The 19782-nt window shown below is 46.6% G+C and overlaps 1 protein-coding gene across 1 annotated transcript; it reads right to left on the bottom strand.

Annotated features, from left to right (window-relative positions):
* Positions 1–282: 282 nt before the first annotated feature.
* Positions 283–2343, bottom strand: LOC125759008 (uncharacterized). Its single transcript, XM_049416889.1, has 3 exons — positions 2224–2343; positions 1197–1533; positions 283–731 (listed from the first exon to the last, which is right to left on the bottom strand). Exons 1-3 carry the CDS (start codon positions 2336–2338, stop codon positions 458–460), a joined length of 726 nt encoding a protein of 241 aa, XP_049272846.1. The 5' UTR covers positions 2339–2343; the 3' UTR covers positions 283–457.
* Positions 2344–19782: the final 17439 nt, after the last annotated feature.

Here is a 19782-nt window from a genome sequence, read left to right as displayed (position 1 = left end):
AAAAGTCGTCGAGCAAGGAATATCGCTTTCGCCAACGTTTAGCCCAAGGAGACGTTTCAGGGCAGCAAATTATTTCCTTAACGTTTTTATGCACTCTATCTCATGCTCAAAGTGCGTGTGTGTGCGTGTGATAACTAAGCGTACATAAAAACGCTACTGAGGAAAGCAGTTGGTACCCAGACTAAGACGTCTTGTAGAAACGCGGGCTCCAGCGACAGACCTTGTTCGACGACTGCCAAATTGAGAAGACAACTTGAAGGTCACGCCATACTGGAACCACTGGCCTTTTCTGGGCTTTATTTCCAGCACATCGCCGCCCGCATTAACAATCGGCAGATGGAACAGTAAACACTGCGTTGGAACTGTGGGACATCCCTAGAACACATCGCTTACAACCTCCGCAGCTGTGCCATAGATGCCTGGAATGTACTGCGGCGGCCCCTTTTCGGATATGCTGCTACGTCGGACGTCGAAAGTGCTGTGCGTTTCCGGTTGCAGCCGAGTATGTTGGCGTCGATGCGTGCTGCTGCTGTGGTTGAGCTGCCGAACGGCCAATCATCATCTGCATGGCGAGGTCGACGTCCGGACCGAAGGGGCCGCCCCACGATGACTGCTGCCAGCCGGTCAGGTTCAGCTGAGAAAGCTGCGGCTGCTGTCCAACTGTGTGTTGCTGTTGCTGTACGGCTTGCTGCTGCTGCTGCTGCTGCTGCACCATGGGCCGAGGTTGGTACCTGAGAGTTTACAAGGAGGTAGAAGTCAACTAGTACTTCTGTTTCGACAATCGTTGCGGAACGAGGTGCCGGTAAGAAGTGTTACACAAGTGGTTTGTTTAGCTTCGAGAAGTATGAAGGTTTAGGTTTCATCTAGCATACTTTGCGATGATTTAGCAAACAACATGTGCATCGAATGCGAAAACGATGAGATTGCGCGCGTGCTTCGCAGGAATTATAATATAGGTTGTATTTTCTTCTCTTGTATGACGAAGTCAACGAATGTCGTGAGTGCGAAGGGAATTATGTTTCAAACCATTCAAAGGTATAGTTTCATACGCCTAACATTACGCGGTCCTTAACTTCCGAAGCCCCTTTGCTTCCAATGTATTCATTCGTGCTCAATTTGGTGGGAAAGAAAGCAGTGCACGCTTAGAAGCCGCAATCAGGGCGATTTGAATTCAGTATAATGTTAAGAAAACTGACCGCTCAACAGGAGGTCCGCTACGTGGTTGGTTCGAGCCGATGGTTCCGCTCTCAGGGAAGAGTGTTGGCGTGCCCAGCAAGATGGTGCCGCCTCCGTGGCCCGCGGAGGCGCCGAGCAACGCGCTGTAGGGTTGCGCACCCGCGCCCGTGCAGCAAACCTGCGTCGTGTAGGGACAGGGAACGGCGGTGCCTGTCATCTCGTGGGAGGCCGCGAAGGCGCACGGTTGGAAGGGGCCGCCCATGTCCTGGCGCTGCATGGCCTGGCCCGTTGCCGGTGCCCACAGTGTTGCTGCCGCAGCGCTGGAGGCCGCAGCGTGAGCGGGGTTCCGATGTAGCGCTGAAAAGAGGTCAGCATGCGTTACTTGCTATTTGACGCATATGAATCATTTAGCACAAGACGTGGTCTTTAGTGCTGCCCGCTGGGGAAGAACGCGTTTCTTCAGAAACGGTCCTATGGGCGACAAGGCGGTCGCTTAACATGTCAGCAATAGTTGGACCGTTTCAAACGAGCATAACCTGAGCTATAGGGGGTGTGCGTTGACGCCATCGACGCCGCCATTTTGTTATACAGCCGGATTGTTATAAATCTCTTTCTCGATCAGCTTATCCCCAGAAGCACAGTGGAAGTTGCGAGTTGTACAACAAAATGGCCTGCATTGGCGTCACGTGCAGAAACCTTATCGAAGTCACACGTCTGTCTTTTGGAGCGTGAAAGATGCCCCGACCTGCGAAGGAAGATGCGCGGTAAACGACCACTGTTCCACTGTACGACACACCGTGGGTGTACGGCAGAGGCAGGAGGTGCGTTCCTCCTGCCTGTACCGCTATACTGCTATAGGCAGCAGGTGTGTCATCGAGAGATTTGTCAGGATCAGACGTCCTGGCGAAGACAGGTCTTATAGAAGCGGGGGCTCCGGTCACGTTCCTCCTTCGACGACTCCATAGGAAGAAGCGGTGGCCCGTAGAAGCCAAATGAATGATAAAACAAAGAAAAGCCGCGCAACAGCTTATCTCGCTGTTGTCCTACCTGCTGTCTGCTGCTGGCGACTGGCCGTGATCGGCATCGCGGTTCCGGTCGGTGCGCTCCTGGTGGCGTTGGCGGCATTCCTCTGCTGCTCGTGCTGCATAGGAAATGACGACATACGGAAACCTGCGGCACTTGGGGACCGTATAACTCGCCCTTGTAGGACGTCAAGGAAGTCGTTATGCTTTATTACGGCGCAACAAGATGTAACCAGCGATACGGTCGTCAGGAACACGACCTGCATAGCTCACATTATCGCCATAATCATTATCACCATCGTCATTTTATGTCCATTTATGGACGGAGGCCGCAATCGGTGATGTCCGATCACCTGTCTTGCGTCAGTCGATTTCACTCTGTGCTGGCAAATTTCTAAACTTAATCAACTCGTCTATAGTTTTGTCAGAGTCCTGCCGTCGCCTATACTGCAACTTTTTTACCTTGAAATGAGTTCTGCAGCTCTAATGTATCAACAATTACACAATAAAGATCTTGCGAAGCGTTATGTAAAACACATTTCGCACGTAACGCACAGATCTGCCCCATCCGTTATGGCTTGCCCAAAATTTCCACTTAATCTCAAACAGAATGTCAGCTATACCCCCTTTCCTCTCTAACTCTAACCGCTGTGTTGCCGCCTCTAATATACGCAGGTAGTTTTTTCTTCCTTTTTTTTCATCACTCGCAGTGCATTCTTTAGCTTCTGTTAAAGCCTCTTGTTAAACTCGAGGTTTATACCTCGTATGCCTTTATCGGTAAACCCGGTTGGTTAAATGCTGATGCACTTTAAAGGCTACCTACCGGCAAGCTGTCGGCCACGACTCAATAATTCCTACGTTGTAACCCGATCTTTCTTTTGTTTTTTTATCTGTAGGCGTTTCATTACACATTTGATCTCCTCATGCGCCGACACAAGGCATAATCGTGCCCATGAAATTTTCCTTTATCAGCGCTCGCCAGGGAGCGAGTAAGCGACAATCTGCGCAGAACTGTGTTCACCCGCCGTTATGATAGACAGAGATACATTAAGAAAAAAAAAAAAGGTGCAAAGCCTGCCGACGGCACTTTAACTGGCTGGCGTTAACTCCAGCAGCTCAGCACAGAGAACAATCACTCTATTCTGCATGGACACGATCAGATTACGCCATATTGCAAAATACGCGATTCAAGATTGGCCCGAAGCGCCATGATATGAGGGGCGCCGTAGTGGAGGGCTCCGGAAATTTCGACCATCTGGTGTTCTTTAACGTGCACCGACAACGCACAGTACACGGGCCTCTACCATTTAGCCTCCACCGAATTGCGACCGCCGCGGCCAGGATCGAACCCGCGACCTTCGGGTCAGCAGCCGAGCACCGTAAACACTGATCCACCGTGGCGGACAACCTGCTCCTTAAAGTGGATCGCGGTGCTACAACTTGGCGTGCGCTTTGAGCAACCCAGTACAAAATACATGTACTGCCGGACGGGAGGGATCGAATCCCGGCCGCGGCGGTTGCATTTTCGATGGAGGCGAAAATGTTTGAGGCCCGTGTACTTAGATTTAGGTGCACATTAAAGAACCCCAGGTGGTCGAAATTTCCGGAGCCCTCCACTACGGCGTCTCTCATAATCATATCCTTGTTTCGGGACGTTAAGCCCCAGATATTATTATTACTATGCCGGGCGGGACCGCGAGAAGATTGGAATAACGAGATTTTTCTAATGTGATTTAGACGTAACGAGCGGACAAATGCTTTATTTTCGAACACACGCGACCGTGGCACGGAAAACTATGATGTAGAATAGCTTGCCTGCACCATGTTGAAGAACTGCGTCGAGGCAGCTCCAGTTGTAGCGTCCTGCCTGGTGGGTTGCACCTGTGGTCCTGGCAGGGCGAAGGGGTGTCTGGTCACAGCGGGAGCCACGGCCGCGGGCAGCAGAAAGGGCAGTGACGGAGTCAGGGCTGGAGGTCCGGCCGTAGCGATAACCGGCCAGCACAGCACCGCTGCGTCGTGGTGCCCACGGTTTGAAATTACAGCCGCGTGCTTCAACCATGAAGGAGGATAAGCATGCGTGACTGCTACCGGCGTCAAGCAAATAGTGCAGGTTTCTCGATAGGCCCCAACGCACATGAGTGACTTAATGAGTAAACTATGGCCGACGTCGGCAGCACCGCGAACGTGCTTTCCCGTCTCGGAAGACGTGAAAGACTTGTTGTCATGACAATAGGTCTTTCATACTTGTGTGTAACAGATCACTGCCGATCAGCTCAGATCACTGCACTGATGACCCGTCACGGTAGTCTAGTGATTATGTCACTCGACTGCTGACACGAAGGTCGCGGGTTCGAATCCCGGCAGCGGCGGCCGCATTTATGATGGAGGAGAAAATGCTTGAAGCTCGTGTACTTAAATTTAGGTGCACGTTAAAGAACCCCAGGTGGTCGAAATTTCCGGAGCCCTCCACTATGGCGTCTCTCATAATCATATCGGGGTTTTGGGACGTTAAACCCCATCAATTATTATTACACTGGAGTGATGCACCTATCTGTACGATAAACAACCTTCAGTCCAGGCCTCCACTGGTAATTTTTGCGGTCGTTTCAGGACGTAATTCACCAGACTGTTGTTAAGAATTCCGAAGGCCTCCGCGGACCCTCCCGCCGCAAAGACTGCGCGCGCGGCCCAAGCCGTCATTTTCAACAACGCGCTGTTGTATTTTTATTTTGTTTCTATCCGTGCTAGTTGAGCGTGACGTGCACAGTCGACGCTTTCCAGGAAAGAGCCATAACTCCTCGTCTGCCGACATCGAGGGTCTCAGACCGCGCCACCTCCACCGGCATGGCAGGCGCTTGCGGCCTGAATGTCCAACGAGACGGAATGTACAACGAGACTGAATGTCCAATAGTGGACATTCAGTCTCGTTGTACTTTCCGTCTCGTTGGACATTCCGTCTCGGTTGGACATTCAGTCTCGTTGGACATTCCGTCTCGTTGGACATTCCGTCTCGGTTGGACATTCAGTCTCGTTGGACATTCAGTCTCGTTGGACATTCAGTCTCGTTGGACATTCCGTCTCGTTGGACATTCCGTCTCGGTTGGACATTCAGTCTCGTTGGACATTCAGTCTCGTTGGACATTCAGTCTCGGTTGGACATTCCGTCTCGTTGTACATTCCGTCACGGTCGCCGGAATGTACAACGAGACGGAATGTCCAATGGGTCACGTGACCGGCGAGACCGGCGTCGCCAATTTCGCTTTTCCGTTTTCGTTCCACACATCCCAATCTTTGCTGTGAAAATTTTCCGCGTGTGCCCTTACATAGACGCAAAAAGAAGTATTTAAAAATGAGAAATAATATTTAACAAACTCCCTTTTCCACCCGTTTTCTCGTGTTCTTATAACTTGAATTTTCAACAAATCGAGTTCATAGCTTGCGCTTACGCAAGCTATGAAGCTATGAAGATACGGGTGAGATTGCGGGTGCTCAATGATCGTTCGTGAACTCTATGATAAGTGTAGAACTGGTAACACCGTGCATGCATTCCGCTACGGCGCAAGAAAATACACCTTCCATAGGTTTAGAAACGCGTGAAATACACACGTAGAGTTTATTGAACGCATAAAATAGTCAAAAACAGGTTCGTGGTTGCATACGTGCACTGCAAAAAGCTATAAAACAGTAGCCAGACATGCTACGACTCCACAAGAAAAATTCAACACTAACAAATCTGTTACGTTGCTTCTGGCAGCACACCTATGCTCCCAATGATATCAAGATAATTGCAGACGTCTTGATACGTTGGATATTGGGTGCTTACGTAAGCGGCGAAGCGGTCCATTTCGCCTGCTAGTCTGTCGTTCCTTGCTGCAACTCTGCTTGACGAAGGCCTCGCGACAGCGAGCGGGTCCAGTAGTAGGGCCTGGATGCGGTTCTGTGCGGCATACTGGGACGTCTGAAGGAACTGAATGAACTCAGTCAAATCGGGGTGGCGAGTCGACAGCCGACTGTGCAAGCCGTTGTGCCACCCTTCAACCAAGTTCGTCGTCCTCGGGCCTAAATTCCCAAATTGCCCCCAAATGTCTTTTATAGGGGCTTGCGAAAGCCAAAATGATGAGAAGTATCGGGCAAATTGGTCCAATCTAGCGGCATTTAGCGCCGGTTGCTGCGGCTTTGCAGCAATCAAGTCCTTCGAAAAGTCCAACCGAAATTCTTCAGGGACAAAAGGCAGATGTCGGATCCTGAAGAACCATTCCTGCACCTCTGGGTTGTTTTTACAGAGGCTCTTGAGTCCGAGCTGATCTCGTTTGCTGTTCAGAGCTTTCGCAAAATGAAATGCGCAACCTCGAACCTAGAAATAGAGAGATGAGTATGAGCGATCAAAGTTTTCCTCTCGTATAAAATCATTCCGTGCAGCAATACCAGTGATTGGGTTTATTGAATTCCTGTGTGAGAAGATTTCGCTTCAGCATAAAAAAAATATACTTAAATATAGGAACCTATACAAATATCTTTGTTAGGATTGATATCACATAAATGTTTAGTGTTTCTGCATTTCCAAGTAGTTACGCCTTCACTAAACAAAATGCAAGTATTAAAGAACGGCATCAAAAACTACACTTTTAAATAAAACCTGCCGAGATATACTTACCTTGGGGGGCCCTGCAGCAGTTTGAAACACTTTGATGACAGCCTGAATTGCTGCTGACTCATAGTCGAACAACCACGTCACTGCCGATGACAGTCTATCGGTGTCCCCGAATTTGGCTTGCATGGAATCTCTGATGGCACCGAAGACAACTTCGTACGAATGCGCGTCGCACGACTGCATTAAGGCGTACATCAGTGGCTGGGCTTCACCTTTTATAACTGCATGGAGTGTATAAAACTGCCCTGGACTGTGGAATTCACGGGGGTTGTACTTGAAATTCCCATCGCCCAAGATGTAGTCAGTCTTCGCCAGCGCTTCCAAGTCCTTATCGGCATAAAAAAGCAGTAGGCGCTTGCCTTCAGTCTTTACTTCCAGCTGAAGGAACTTTTTTCCATCTTTTGTTACGCGGAGTTGTGGCAGTATATCGTCCAGTGCATTGCCCTTTAGTTTGTGGTGATGGCGGTTGCGCGACAATGCCCGTCTCTTCGACGTGAATCCATATGAGCTGGTCATGTTTGCCTGTATTTCGGTTTGAATTTCTTGGTCGTATTCCTGGAAGCGCTCGTGAACATGCGATATAGCTTCATCATACGCTTCCCGTGGTCTTTTGCTACCGTTTCGCATTTCACTGTAGAGTTCGTACTTAAAGCGGCTGGCGAGAACTTCCGTTGCGTCGGCCTCTTTGACAGGGTCACAAGAATGTGGCGTAGAGGGGTTGTCAGGGTCTGTCGCCAGTACTCCATTGCGAAGTGTTAAATGTGCCACCGGACACTTTTCACCGGGCCCCGCTTTCTGGCTGTGACGGTAGCAGTTGATGCATCGGTAGTACTGGATGCCAGAGTCCTTTTGGTTGGTACTCTTGAAAGAGAACTCAAGAACAGCCGTGGGCCAGCGTTTGCTTCGATACTGAATCACCGGTTTAGCCGACCTCTTGTGGGATGGCACGAAAGTCGGAGCACCCCAGTTTGGAGGGTTCATCCTGAATATGCCGTCAAATCACGTGAAAACCTGCAAAGAACGTCGGGCACACAATAAACAGCGCGAAAACGTTTCTTTCGATCGTGGATGACTCTAAAGGTGAATCCCTGGCTTACAGTAAATGATGACGATGAGGATATGAAGGAAATTGTACCTATAATAATTTCTGAAGCATCACTTGTTATTAGGCAAACCACCAAGAAAATATTCAAGCAAGCTCTGTTAAACCACTAAGCACTTCATAAAGAAACGACAAAAGACGAAAGTAACCAAACGAATACAGCAGACAATTAGGCCAAGGAAAGCTTAGAAGACATTAACTATTGTTTCCAAGTGTAGTGTAGTAATTATGACGTAAATTGAAAAGAAGTGAATTGGACGAAAAAACACCGTTTCCGTCGGTGCGATCCGAACCGACAACCTTAGAATTACTCGTCCGGTGATCTACCACTAGAGCCTCGGGCACATAATTCAAAGGTTGTGGGTTCGGATCGTACCGACGGAAAGGGTGCTTTTTCGTTCACTTTAATTCTTTGCAATTTACGCCATAATTACTACACTATGCTTAAAAAGAACAATTAATGTCACCTATGCTTCTCTTGGCCTAATTGTCGATTGGATTCATTTGGTTGTGTCTAAAAAAAGAAAAAAACTTCTCGGAAAAAATTCGCATTACTACTTAATATATAAAATAGAATTCGCTTAGCTGCCACAAAGTAAACTTACTGACGTACGAAACTATAACGTCAAAGACATAGAGAAGTAGTAAAAAAGGGTGCAGCGTTAAGTAAACTGTATGGGAAGGATCATAATGCATGCAGTCAAATATAAGCCATGCAATATTAGTAACCATTCTAAAGACATAGGGAATCTGGTTCAGGACGTTTGCTCTGAACTGTACAGCACAAATATGAACCATCATAACCTGAGTGAAAGTCGAACATGACAGCGAAGTTCCAAACATTACTATCAATAAGGTTAGAAAGGCTCTACAAGGCATTTACCGCTGAAAAGCAGCTGGAGAAGACGGCATAACAACAGATTTTATGGAAGATCAGGGAGATCTGACATTTAAGAAGCTTGCGACGCTTTACGCATTGTGCCTTAAAATTTCAAATGTACCAGCGATTTTGAAAGACGCCAATAATTTATTAACAGAAGAACGAGGAGACGTCAGACTTGAAGAACTACTGACCGATCAGCTTTCTTTTAACATTATAGAAAATATTCAAGATGATAAGTTCGAGTAGGATAAGAGCTACACTTGACTTCAATTAACCTAGAGAGCAACCTGGATTCACGAAAGGGTTCTCTACCAAGGATTACCTTCGCGCGGTTAATCGAATAACTGACAAATCTGCCGAATACAAGAAACCGTTTATAAGGTACTTACAGGTTACGAAAATGCACTCGAATCTGTAGAAATGTCAGCGGTTCTAGAGGTATTGCTCCGGTAAACAGTACTTGATGTGAATACCATAGCCAACATGGTCAATTTATACAGGGATTACACAGCAACTCTGCTCCTCCTAATGAAAAACAGGAAAATCCCGAAAGAGAAAAGGGTCCGTCAAGGAGATACTATTTCTCCATTGTTATTCACGTGCTTGTCAAGACGATGTATTTAAACGACTAGCTTGGGAAGAAATTAAAAAAAGAAAGATTAAAGCAGAGTACCTTAGCATTTTGCTGTTTGCAGACGAGATCGTACTCATCAATAATGAAAGCGACGAATGGGGAAGAAAACTGAAGACCTAAACTGATAAAGCGTCAAATTGGCTTCGAAGTTGAATATGCAGAAGACAAAGATAATGCTAGGTGGTCTGGCGAAAGAAGGAGCGTTCATGAGAGACAACCCGAGAATCAGCGGAAGACTATATGTTTATCTATAGGTCAATTACCAGCAGGGGAGCCTACTCATGTAAAAGAAACAAACAGAAGAACAGGGATGGGGTGGCGCGAATACGATGGAAAATAACTTTTGCAGCAACATTTTTAAGCAAGATGTTGTTCAGCTGCGCATGCGCTAAACAAAATGGGGAATTTGATTACTTACCTCATGTACGGACTGGGATGGCGTGCCGGGTCGTCGCCAACAAACCAATGATCTATCCTCGCGCTCCGACCAGCCTTGCGTTTGGCAAAAAGACGGAAAAGCTTCGGCTTATAAACACCTATTTCGGAGAAAAAAAAAGCGCTCGTGGTGCCCTGTTCTATCCTCTCTCAATGTTCCTTCGCGCTACAATGACTCCAGAACTATTTCGGAGAGCAGCGACAACATTGTTGCGAATCAGCGTCGCTCTCTGGTACTGCTGTCGCGATGAGCGGAACCTGGAGAGTAACTTCTCCCAGATGTGTGCAAGATCGTCGCCTTTTGTCCCAGCAGGAAGCGAGTGCAGCCAGACGCTTTGCTAATACGTTACGAAGGTTTCTCGGCCTAGGTGCGCCTGTGCCACTGCTCCTCAGTTTCGTGAAGTGTTTCACTCGTTATGCGAAGATCTGCTGCAAAAAAAAGAAAAAAAAAGCGATGGAGATGGTGTTTTTTCGGCTCGCGCCGAAACAAACACGGACCACATGCGCATGCCCATATTGGACATCAAAGGGTACGCCGCCGCGCAAGCGCTCTTCGCCGGGGGCAGAACCGTTCGAGGTGGAGGGGCTACTACAGCGCCTTTTGTCACCCTCCGGAACAGTGCAGAGAATCGCCTAATTGATACCATCTCTGCTCTTTCCCTGTCAGACTTCGGGCAGCGTTTCTGTTGTCGTCCTGTCTTCCTTGCAAAGTTAAAAATTTTTGATTAATCTATGAACCGACTAGCCGAACAACCGCTGTTGCCTTGCTTCATCAATAGGCCATTAAAAAGTAATTTTGTAAAAGTTTACGGGTTTGTAGAAAAAGTGGTATTATGATCTTAAGCATTTCACATTAACAATACAGCTGTCACGTGTACAGATAGTTATATATTATATTACTGATATACATTCGAGCTTCTCAATACTGTGGTAGACGATCTTAATGTCAGTAATCGTAAAAGGAAGGATATGAGCTTTATAATAAAAAAACATTAAGGTAGCTTCGCACTAGTAGTGCCAAACCTGAAGGAAGTGTGAAGCTGGGCGGCTTATTTGTTTCTCTTTATTTTCTCTTTTTAAATGCCAAGCATTTCTTAGCGAACCTCTGGCACTTTGAGCGTTTCTATCTATCTATCTATCTATCTATCTATCTATCTATCTATCTATCTATCTATCTATCTATCTATCTATCTATCTATCTATCTATCTATCTATCTATCTATCTATCTATCTATCTATCTATCTATCTATCTATCTAGCTAGCTAGCTAGCTAGCTAGCTAGCTATAGATCTATCTATCTATCTATCTATCTATCTATCTATCTATCTATCTATCTATCTATCTATCTATCTATCTATCTATCTAGCTAGCTAGCTAGCTAGCTAGCTAGCTAGCTAGCTAGCTCGGGAGGCGATCGGGAGGCGATCGGGAGGCGATCGGGAGGCAGATCGGGAGGCGATCGGGAGCTAGCTAGCTAGCTAGCTAGCTAGCTAGCTAGCTATAGATCTATCTATCTATCTATCTATCTATCTATCTATCTATCTATCTATCTATCTATCTATCTATCTATCTATCTATCTATCTATCTAGCTAGCTAGATAGATAGATAGATAGATAGATAGATAGATAGATAGATAGATAGATAGATAGATAGATAGATAGATAGATAGATAGATAGATAGATAGATAGATAGATAGATAGATAGATAGATAGATAGATAGATAGATAGATAGATAGATAGATAGATAGATAGATAGATAGATAGATAGATAGATACACCAAGTTAAGGAGGCGATCGGGAGAGCACCCAGACGTAGGCAGCTAGCTTAACTTGGTGTAGACCAAAATTGGTATGGGAGGGTAAGGCGATTTGACGAATGTGACTGTCGGGTCAGGACATGAATATTGGAACATCCTGTCGCATACGTCGTCAAACGCTTTCCTTCAGAAACGTGTAGCACATATCCGTTTACCACGGGCCGCGTTGTACGGGTATGCGCCACAGGCGATTGACAGTTTATACCTACCCAGGACGGCGAGAACAGACATCGGTAACTTAAATGCGAGAGCGTTAAGAGAAACCGACATCGGCAACGTTGACCCGATGAATGGAAAAAATAAACATTAGGATCCCAGCAGGAATCGAACCCAAGCATTCTGCGGTGGCAATCAGGTATTCTAACACAGAGCAATGCCACGTCTATAAACTGGTTTGGAAATACAGCCTATGCAGGCGTAATGTCGGAGCAACGTCAATTGTGGTTGTGGGGCTGGCCATCTAATTTTACAAGAAAGCAATAAATACTACAAATGTACTCCTACGATACAGGCGTCATATCAGATTAACGTCTGTGGTTCCAGTGTTGGCTCCGCTTTCAGGGCGGTCTAATAAACATTACATTTGTATTCCTATGATTCAGCAATCTATATTGAAGCATTGCTCGACCCCGGAGGAATGAGTTAATGAAAGTTTGGCATGATATTCAAAAGAATGCACAATAAGGTGCACGTAGTTTCGATAATACTGACGTATGTACTCTAACGTGAGGGCTGATGTTACGTCGTACCATAAGTTACCCTTTAAACGCTAGGGTTGTCGACGTGCCTGGTAAGCCCACGATGTGCACACAGCTACTACACTTACAAAAACACGTCGATCCACCTCGTAACGCTTAACCCAAAAGCACAAAAATTCGCATAGAAGTACTCGGTGACTGCTTCGCATGAAACCGATTCCCAGAACGCGTGGGATCTGCTGTTTTTTTTTTCTTCCTCTCTTTCTATGTTCTTCTCTATCTCTGTATTGCTGTCTTTTTTGTATCTGTTAATTTTTATTTATTTATTTATCTCTTTATGTATTTATTTTCTTTCTCGCTCTTTCTTTCTGTCTATTTCTCTCTCTTTCTTTGTATGCTATGTTTTACGCTCTGCTCTCCTCCATTCTCCACTCCTCACGCTCACTTACATTTCCCACCTCCTTGCTATACTATACTTTGCAAGGCTATGCTGGGCTCTGCTAGCTTGCCTGAATAGCAGAACGGTTGCGACACTGGCCTTGGGATCGCCTGTGCGGGGGTTCGAATGCCGCCTCGCTAATAAATATTTTTCGCCAAGAATTTGTCTCTTTCTCTTTCTGTCTTTTCTCCATCTCTTTCTCTGTACTTGTTCCCTCGCCCATCAGAGTTATTGAATCTCACGCCGAACAAATCGGCGCACCTTCTCTGGGAGCGAAGCAGAAGATAAAGAGGACGAAGGGGAAGAAGAGAACGAAGAGAGCGCGTGCCGGTTCATGATCATAATTTCTGTCGACGACTGACGGCATAATGAAAAGCTTGACAGCTCGGCTGTAAAACTGCGGAAATGAACGTTATTGTTAGCGTGGTTAAAACAACAGAAAATTCAGCCTGTTGGTAGCGACTTATTGTGAACGAAGATAAGGCGTGCAAACAAAGATACTGTGAATTAATACCCGCGCTTTAAATCCGCACTGTCTCGGAACTGATATTGCCGTGGTAAGCTGCTTACTTCTCGCTGCGCGTTAACTATGCAGGGTGGCTTGGACCGCACACGTAGGAGTCCCGAAAGGAGCGATTTGACTCGTATGGATTCGTTTAAAGAGTGCTTATTCAAAAGAACTACAGTTGGGAAGGAACGTGCGAAGTAGAATAACAAAGAAAAAGGATGTCACAGACGTGCCGACTCCGGTGCCGGAAGGAAAGAGCGCAGCTGTAGGCACAGCTGCCACTTTAGGCAATATAGACCGAGCAGGCTTTGTGTGTGGCTGAGTGGCGCCACATGACGTTTTAAACTTCTTTTTTTTTTTTTGGGGGGGGGGGGGGGGGAGGCTTCACGACTGATGTCTTACGTACCTGTTTTCGGCAGCGTCTTTTGAGTGGGAGGTACGCGGCAGAGTTGCCATTTTAGCGATTTTGTCGCTAGATTTAGCGACTTTGTACCCTATTGTTTGCACGGCCACCCGCAGAGGATGGAAGCGAGACTATTTCGACGTGCGGGTCGAAAACCGAAACAACGTTTAAGTGCCTCCATATGCACACTACCTGTGCTTGTAATTAAACGACGTCCCTCCTGGCCGCACCGTACACAGCTCACCAATTTCTTTCCGAAAGCGTGCATGCCTTAGAGGCATACACACATGTTGGAACATTTGTGTAGAAGCGACGCTTATTTCTCTGGCGCTTAGAAGTGTCTGAACATGTGTGGCCACCTGAAGAGGATGGAAGCGAGGTCATTTCGACGCGTGGGTCGAAAACCAAAACAACGTTTAAGTGCTTCCTTATCACACTACTTTGCTTGTAATTATACGACACTCGATGGCCGCACCGTACACAGCTCACCTTTCTAGCCGAAAGCGAGCATACCTTAGGCATGCACACATATTTGAACACTTGTGTAGTGCACAAGCGACGGTTCTTTCTCTAGCGCTTAGAAGTGTTTGAACATGTGTGGCCACCCGGAGAGGTAACTTCCTGCCAGAAAGGCATAAAAAACGGAGACCATTTCGACGAACTGCACAGACCTATCTTGGTAGTTTTCTGTGATCTCTGGCCTCGTGACGCTCACGTTTCCGACGCAGAAATGCCGAAAGTCAAGTACACTCAGATGTTCAGAGATGAATGGCTCAAGGATCCAATGCTATGCAAGTGGCTGGTTTGCAAGACAAAGCAGGATGGGACTAAAGTAGCCGAGTGCAAATATTGCAGATGTGAACTTGGAACCAAGTACTCCGATCTTGGAAAGCACCGACTCACCGAGAAACACAAAGCCGCCGCGACATCCACGGCAGCGACGCAGTCACAGATCACCTTTCCGAGGGCGGCGACCTCTTCATCAAACGTGGCTGAAGGTAGAGTAGCACTTTTCGTTGCCGAACATTGCAGCATTGCCACTGCCGATCATTTGTCCGGTGTGATCAAAAAGTCGTTCTCGGACAGCCATACAGCAAGGAACTACCGCATGAAACGGACTAAGTGCCCGTCGTTGTTAAAGAATGTGCTCTACCCCCATTTCAAGGATGACCTTTCTGCGGACATTGGACGAAGCAAGTTCAGCGTCATCATCGACGAGTCGACTGACGTGAGTGTGAGCAAACTTTTGTCTATCGCCATCATATACTACAGCACAGCGAAAGCGAAAATCGTGACAATTAAGCTTCCTTTCCCTCTGTGTCCTTGAAGCATGCACTGCCGACGGTATAGTTGAAGGCATCAAGCACACTTTAAAGGAGTTCAAGATTGACTTAAATAACATGGTTGGCATTGGAACAGACAATGCAAGTGTTATGACGGGAGTAAATAATGGGGTGCATCAGAAGTTAAAAGCAGAAGTGCAGAATCTGATTCTTCTACGCTGCGTCTGTCACTCCTTACAGTTGGCCATTTCCGCCGCTGTGGCAGACTGCCTCCCTCGAAGCCTTGAGTACCTTGTCAGTGAAACATACAACTGGTTTGCAAGGTCAGCTTCACGGCAGCTTGCCTACAAGAGACTGTATAACTCGCTAAACAACGGAGAAGACCCACTGAAGATTGTACAGACATGCTCTACACGCTGGCTGTCAATCGAACCGGCTGTCGCAAGAATTGTTGACCAGTGGCTGGAGCTGAAAACTCACTTTGAAATTGCGAGATCAAGTGAGAGGTGTTACAACGCCGAAATGCTACATGCAATGTATGCTGATGACGCCAACTTGGCATACCTACTTTTCTTGAAGCCTGTTCTTGCTGAAGTTCAAGCAGTGAACAAGTCATTTGAAGCAAAGGATGCTGACCAGACGAAGCTGCTGCAGGATCTCGAGCGCCTCTTGGTATCTCTGATACAAAAGGTCGTCCTTCCGACAACAAGGATCTCAATTTTAACCACAAATGTAGAAGACCACTTGGATCCCCAGCCTTATCTGGGTTACCTTTTTGAGAATCACGTCAAGGAAATGCGAAAGAAGGGTTTTCTTCCTCAGGATGAAGACGCACTCGGAAAACGGTGCATCAAGTTTGTTGTTTCTCTTGTGCAGCAAATACGCCAAAGGCTACCTGACAACGTAGACACCCTAAGCAAAGTAGCACAGCTGTCAGTTAAGAAGACGTTGTGCGCGGTAAAGCCATCGCTTATTCCACTGCTCGAGTCAATGGGGCTGGATGCTTCTGAGATCCAACAAATCGAGAACCAGTGGAAGGCAATTACAAGTGTGACGTGGTCGAAGACTAATACCACAGAAGATTTATGGAGCGAAGTCAACGCATACCAAGACGCAAGCGGACAAAACCCATTTGGTGATCTACCTAAGTTTGCATTGACAATGCTTGTGATGCCGTACTCGAATGCGGAAGTTGAGCGCTCTTTCAGCGAACTCAACTTGGTGAAGACCAAGCTCCGGAATAGGATGGCTCCCATGATGGCAAATGCAATCATTACAATAAGAGCAGGCCTTAAAAGGCACCAGAAGACATGTTTTGAATATGAACTCCCAGAGGAAGTTGTGCGTCAGATTGGTAGTGTTCAAGTCTACAAAAGCGCCAGCGAACCGACAAGTTCGCTGGCGCTCGACAAGTGTCGAGGAAGATTGTATTTTGGATGAAGCATTTCTGGAGCCAGTTGCTAGCTGTGGCGTTTTTCTGCCATGATTAACATGACAGGTAGCGAGTTCTCATGGCCTTAGACGTCATGATATTTGTACGCACATTCCGTCTATTTTTGAAAAATAACACAATAAAAATGTTTGTTTGCGTGAAGTGTGACGTGTGACTTTGGGATACGTGCTAGGATAAACAGATAACTTGCCGCCCAAGGCAAAAAGAGTGAAGAAAAGGTCAGCTGTACCTTGGCTGCAGCCAAAACTCGGGAACTACCAAGCATTGCATCGATAAGTATGTGATCACGACGCATGCGGATTATACGCGCGAGGTCCAACACGTACGCGTTAACTGTGTGAACCTTAAAAGTTGCCAGAAGGGACTGTCACGGATAAAATAACCGCAGTGTCGCGCACGTGCACGCACTACCGGAAAGATATCGTCTTTATTTTGAGGTTGCGTGAAGCAGAGTTCTTCAATTATACCAGTTGCGAAACTGGATTCAGGAACCCGGACATGCCATCAGCCGAGATTGAGGGAGCCAGCAGATATTTGTGCCATCTGGGAGCGACACGCCGCACGCACGCCGCATGCAACGCTGGCGTCGTTTTGCGTTTGTTAGTTTGTCTTTTTGCCGAGAGAAGACGCCACCATCAGCAAATTCCCATAATTTCGGCCAATGGCGTGTCTGGATTTTGATACATGGAGCCTATGGGGAGTTGGCGTGAAGTGCAGAAGGAAAATTAGCGAGTTAATTTAATTCGGCTAGCACGGCAGGCCACCGAGTACCAGACAAACGCGTAAAACATGAGTAGATCGAATAAAGCATACAACGATGCAGCGTTGGCTACAACTTTTTTTTTTATCAAATTATCATAGTCGTCACAGTTTTGATAACAGATCCTAGTTCTCATCTTAGGGCTCTTAAACACAGTTGGACTTCAAATTGACTTGAAATGTGTTTAACTATAATATAGTTAGAGCTTTTAGAATGTTAGCGATATTTTAGCGACATTTTCGAAAACTCTAGCGACTATTTAGCGATTTTCCGACTTTGGTTTAGCGCCACGTGTAAAAAAAAGATGGCAACACTGGTACGCGGCTACCTTCAGAGGTCTTACCAGGTACAGAAGAAGACAACCACATAACTCAAACGCCGACTACGAGCTCAATGGTCACCACTGTGGCGGAAAATAATATAGGCCCAAAGCCAAGTGTTGTTTTCCTATCAGTCCTGTTACGTCGCTTTTTGCATGACTATAATGTAGTCCTCAATGATCCAAATAGAACGAACATTGAACATTAGCAAAAATTATGTTCTTCGTACACGTCATCAAAAAAAATTCCGACGTTCCGTTTTTCACCCCAATGGTGAGCGTACGTGGTGGCGCAGTTTCATATAATGGCGCTGCCCGGCTTGTCGCAAATATCTTCTGCAGCTACCATATACGATCTTGCGTTAGGCTAAAACTTAAGCGCAAAACGAGCACAGCGGACAAAGAGACAAGCGCTTGTCCTCGTCGTTTCTTTGTCCGCTGTGCTCGTTTTGCGCTAAAGTTTTAGCATTATGGAATACCAACTAGCCCGCTCCCACACCTTGCTTGCGTTAGGCTATATTAACCCAAGTTGTATGAGAAATTTGAAACTAGGGCACGTTCATCTCTTCTAAACTGGACATTCAGTCTCGTTGTACATTCCGTCTCGTTGGACATTCCGTCTCGTTGGACATTCCGTCTCGTTGGACATTCCGTCTCGGTTGGACATTTCGTCTCGTTGGACATTCAGTCTCGTTGGACATTCAGTCTCGGTTGGACATTCCGTCTCGTTGGACATTCAGTCTCGTTGGACATTCAGTCTCGGTTGGACATTCCGTCTCGTTGGACATTCAGTCTCGCCGGTCACGTGACCCATTGGACATTCCGTCTCGTTGTACATTCCGTCTCGTTGGACATTCAGGCTCTGAATCCATGGCCTCGGCGGGGCGCCTTTGACGGCGGTGTTGACTGAGGAGGAGCAGTGCGTCGTTCCGCGAGTGTTGTGCTTGTGGGGGTGGTGTACTGTTACGTCGGGAGGAGGGGACGGACTGCGTGCCTGCAGCCTGCGTGTTTACCAGACGCTCAAAAGACCTACTAGAGAGCGGACGTGTGTCCGAACGTTGAATGTATCGTGCCTTTTCTCTGCTTATATAAGAATACAAGTTTTCCATTTTACAACGTAATGTGAGTTTGTCTTCATTTAATGTCTCACACGCGCAGTGAGAAGTGACGTATACCTGGCGATAGCGATTAGAGTCAGCGAGGAAGTTTAGGGCGCGAGTAATCATCTACAACTGTATTGGCTGCGCTGAATCTAGGTAGTGGTTAGTTCGGCGCGTAGAGAGGCGAGGCAGGAATCAACTATTGAGATTTTTAATCGAAACCGTCTATATAGGAAAAATTGTTTGTTGTCCTATAGCGAAGTTTTTCTTTAGTATGACTCAGTTTTCTTAGCGGTGAGAACGCGCATCTGGCAGATGAACGTTTCGGAGATTTCTAATCCAATGTTACTTCAGTGAATTCTGGTGGATTAAAAATATACTTGGTGGGCACAGACACTGCATGCTAAAGACCGCTTCAACGAAAAAATAATCTGCTGAGTGGGTGCCAACGTTAATTGAGGCAGTTTATGTGATAAAAATATAATAATTATTGGGGTTTAACGTCTCATAACCACGATATGATTATGAGGGTTGCCGTATAGTGGAGGGCTCCGGAAATTTCGACCACCTAGGGTTCTTTCACGTGCACCTACATATAAGTACATGAGCCTCAAGGATTTTCGATGGAGACGAAACTGCATGCGATGAAAAGAAAAATGCGAACCCCCTCCCCCTCCCCCTCACCCCCCCAAAAAAAAAATAAAAAAATCAAATGCGCTTACAGGTTTGAACAAATGTGGAACGTCAGTTTAGCCATCATATTTGCGCCCCGTCTATGTGTTCTTGCTTTTTTTGTTTTTTTTTTTTTGGGGGGGGGGGTGGGGAGGGCGTAATTTGTAGTGTTGTATGCCTCTTATGAGGTAAAGTTTTTAATTATTACAAACGTGATCTTATTCCTCGCTCACTTTTATTTTTATTAAGCGCCACATATTTTGTAATGGGGCTTCGCAATTAAACATTTAGTGGAACCTGGCGAATTGCTGTTATTTCAACGGACTGTTTTCACGAGAAGGAAAGAGAATGAAGGACATGGAGGTTAACCATAGGAGATCTCGAGTTGGCTTCAGGCTATTTATGATGGGAAAAGATGGTATGC

This window comes from Rhipicephalus sanguineus, chromosome 6, assembly GCF_013339695.2.
Source record: "Rhipicephalus sanguineus isolate Rsan-2018 chromosome 6, BIME_Rsan_1.4, whole genome shotgun sequence".
Taxonomy (NCBI): Eukaryota; Metazoa; Arthropoda; class Arachnida; order Ixodida; family Ixodidae; genus Rhipicephalus; species Rhipicephalus sanguineus.
Note: the sequence above shows the minus strand (reverse complement) of the source record. Positions and strands in the feature narration are given on the sequence as shown.

Bases quoted from the DNA above. Each gene is read 5' to 3' on its own strand.
- LOC125759008 (XM_049416889.1), bottom strand. From the start codon at position 2,338: ATGTCGTCATTTCCTATGCAGCACGAGCAGCAGAGGAATGCCGCCAAC. The intron at 1,534-2,223 runs GTAGGACAACAG...ACCTCTTTTCAG, and splicing joins TCGCCAGCAGCAGACAGCAG to CGCTACATCGGAACCCCGCT. The intron at 732-1,196 runs GTCAGTTTTCTT...GTAAACTCTCAG, and splicing joins AGCGGACCTCCTGTTGAGCG to GTACCAACCTCGGCCCATGG.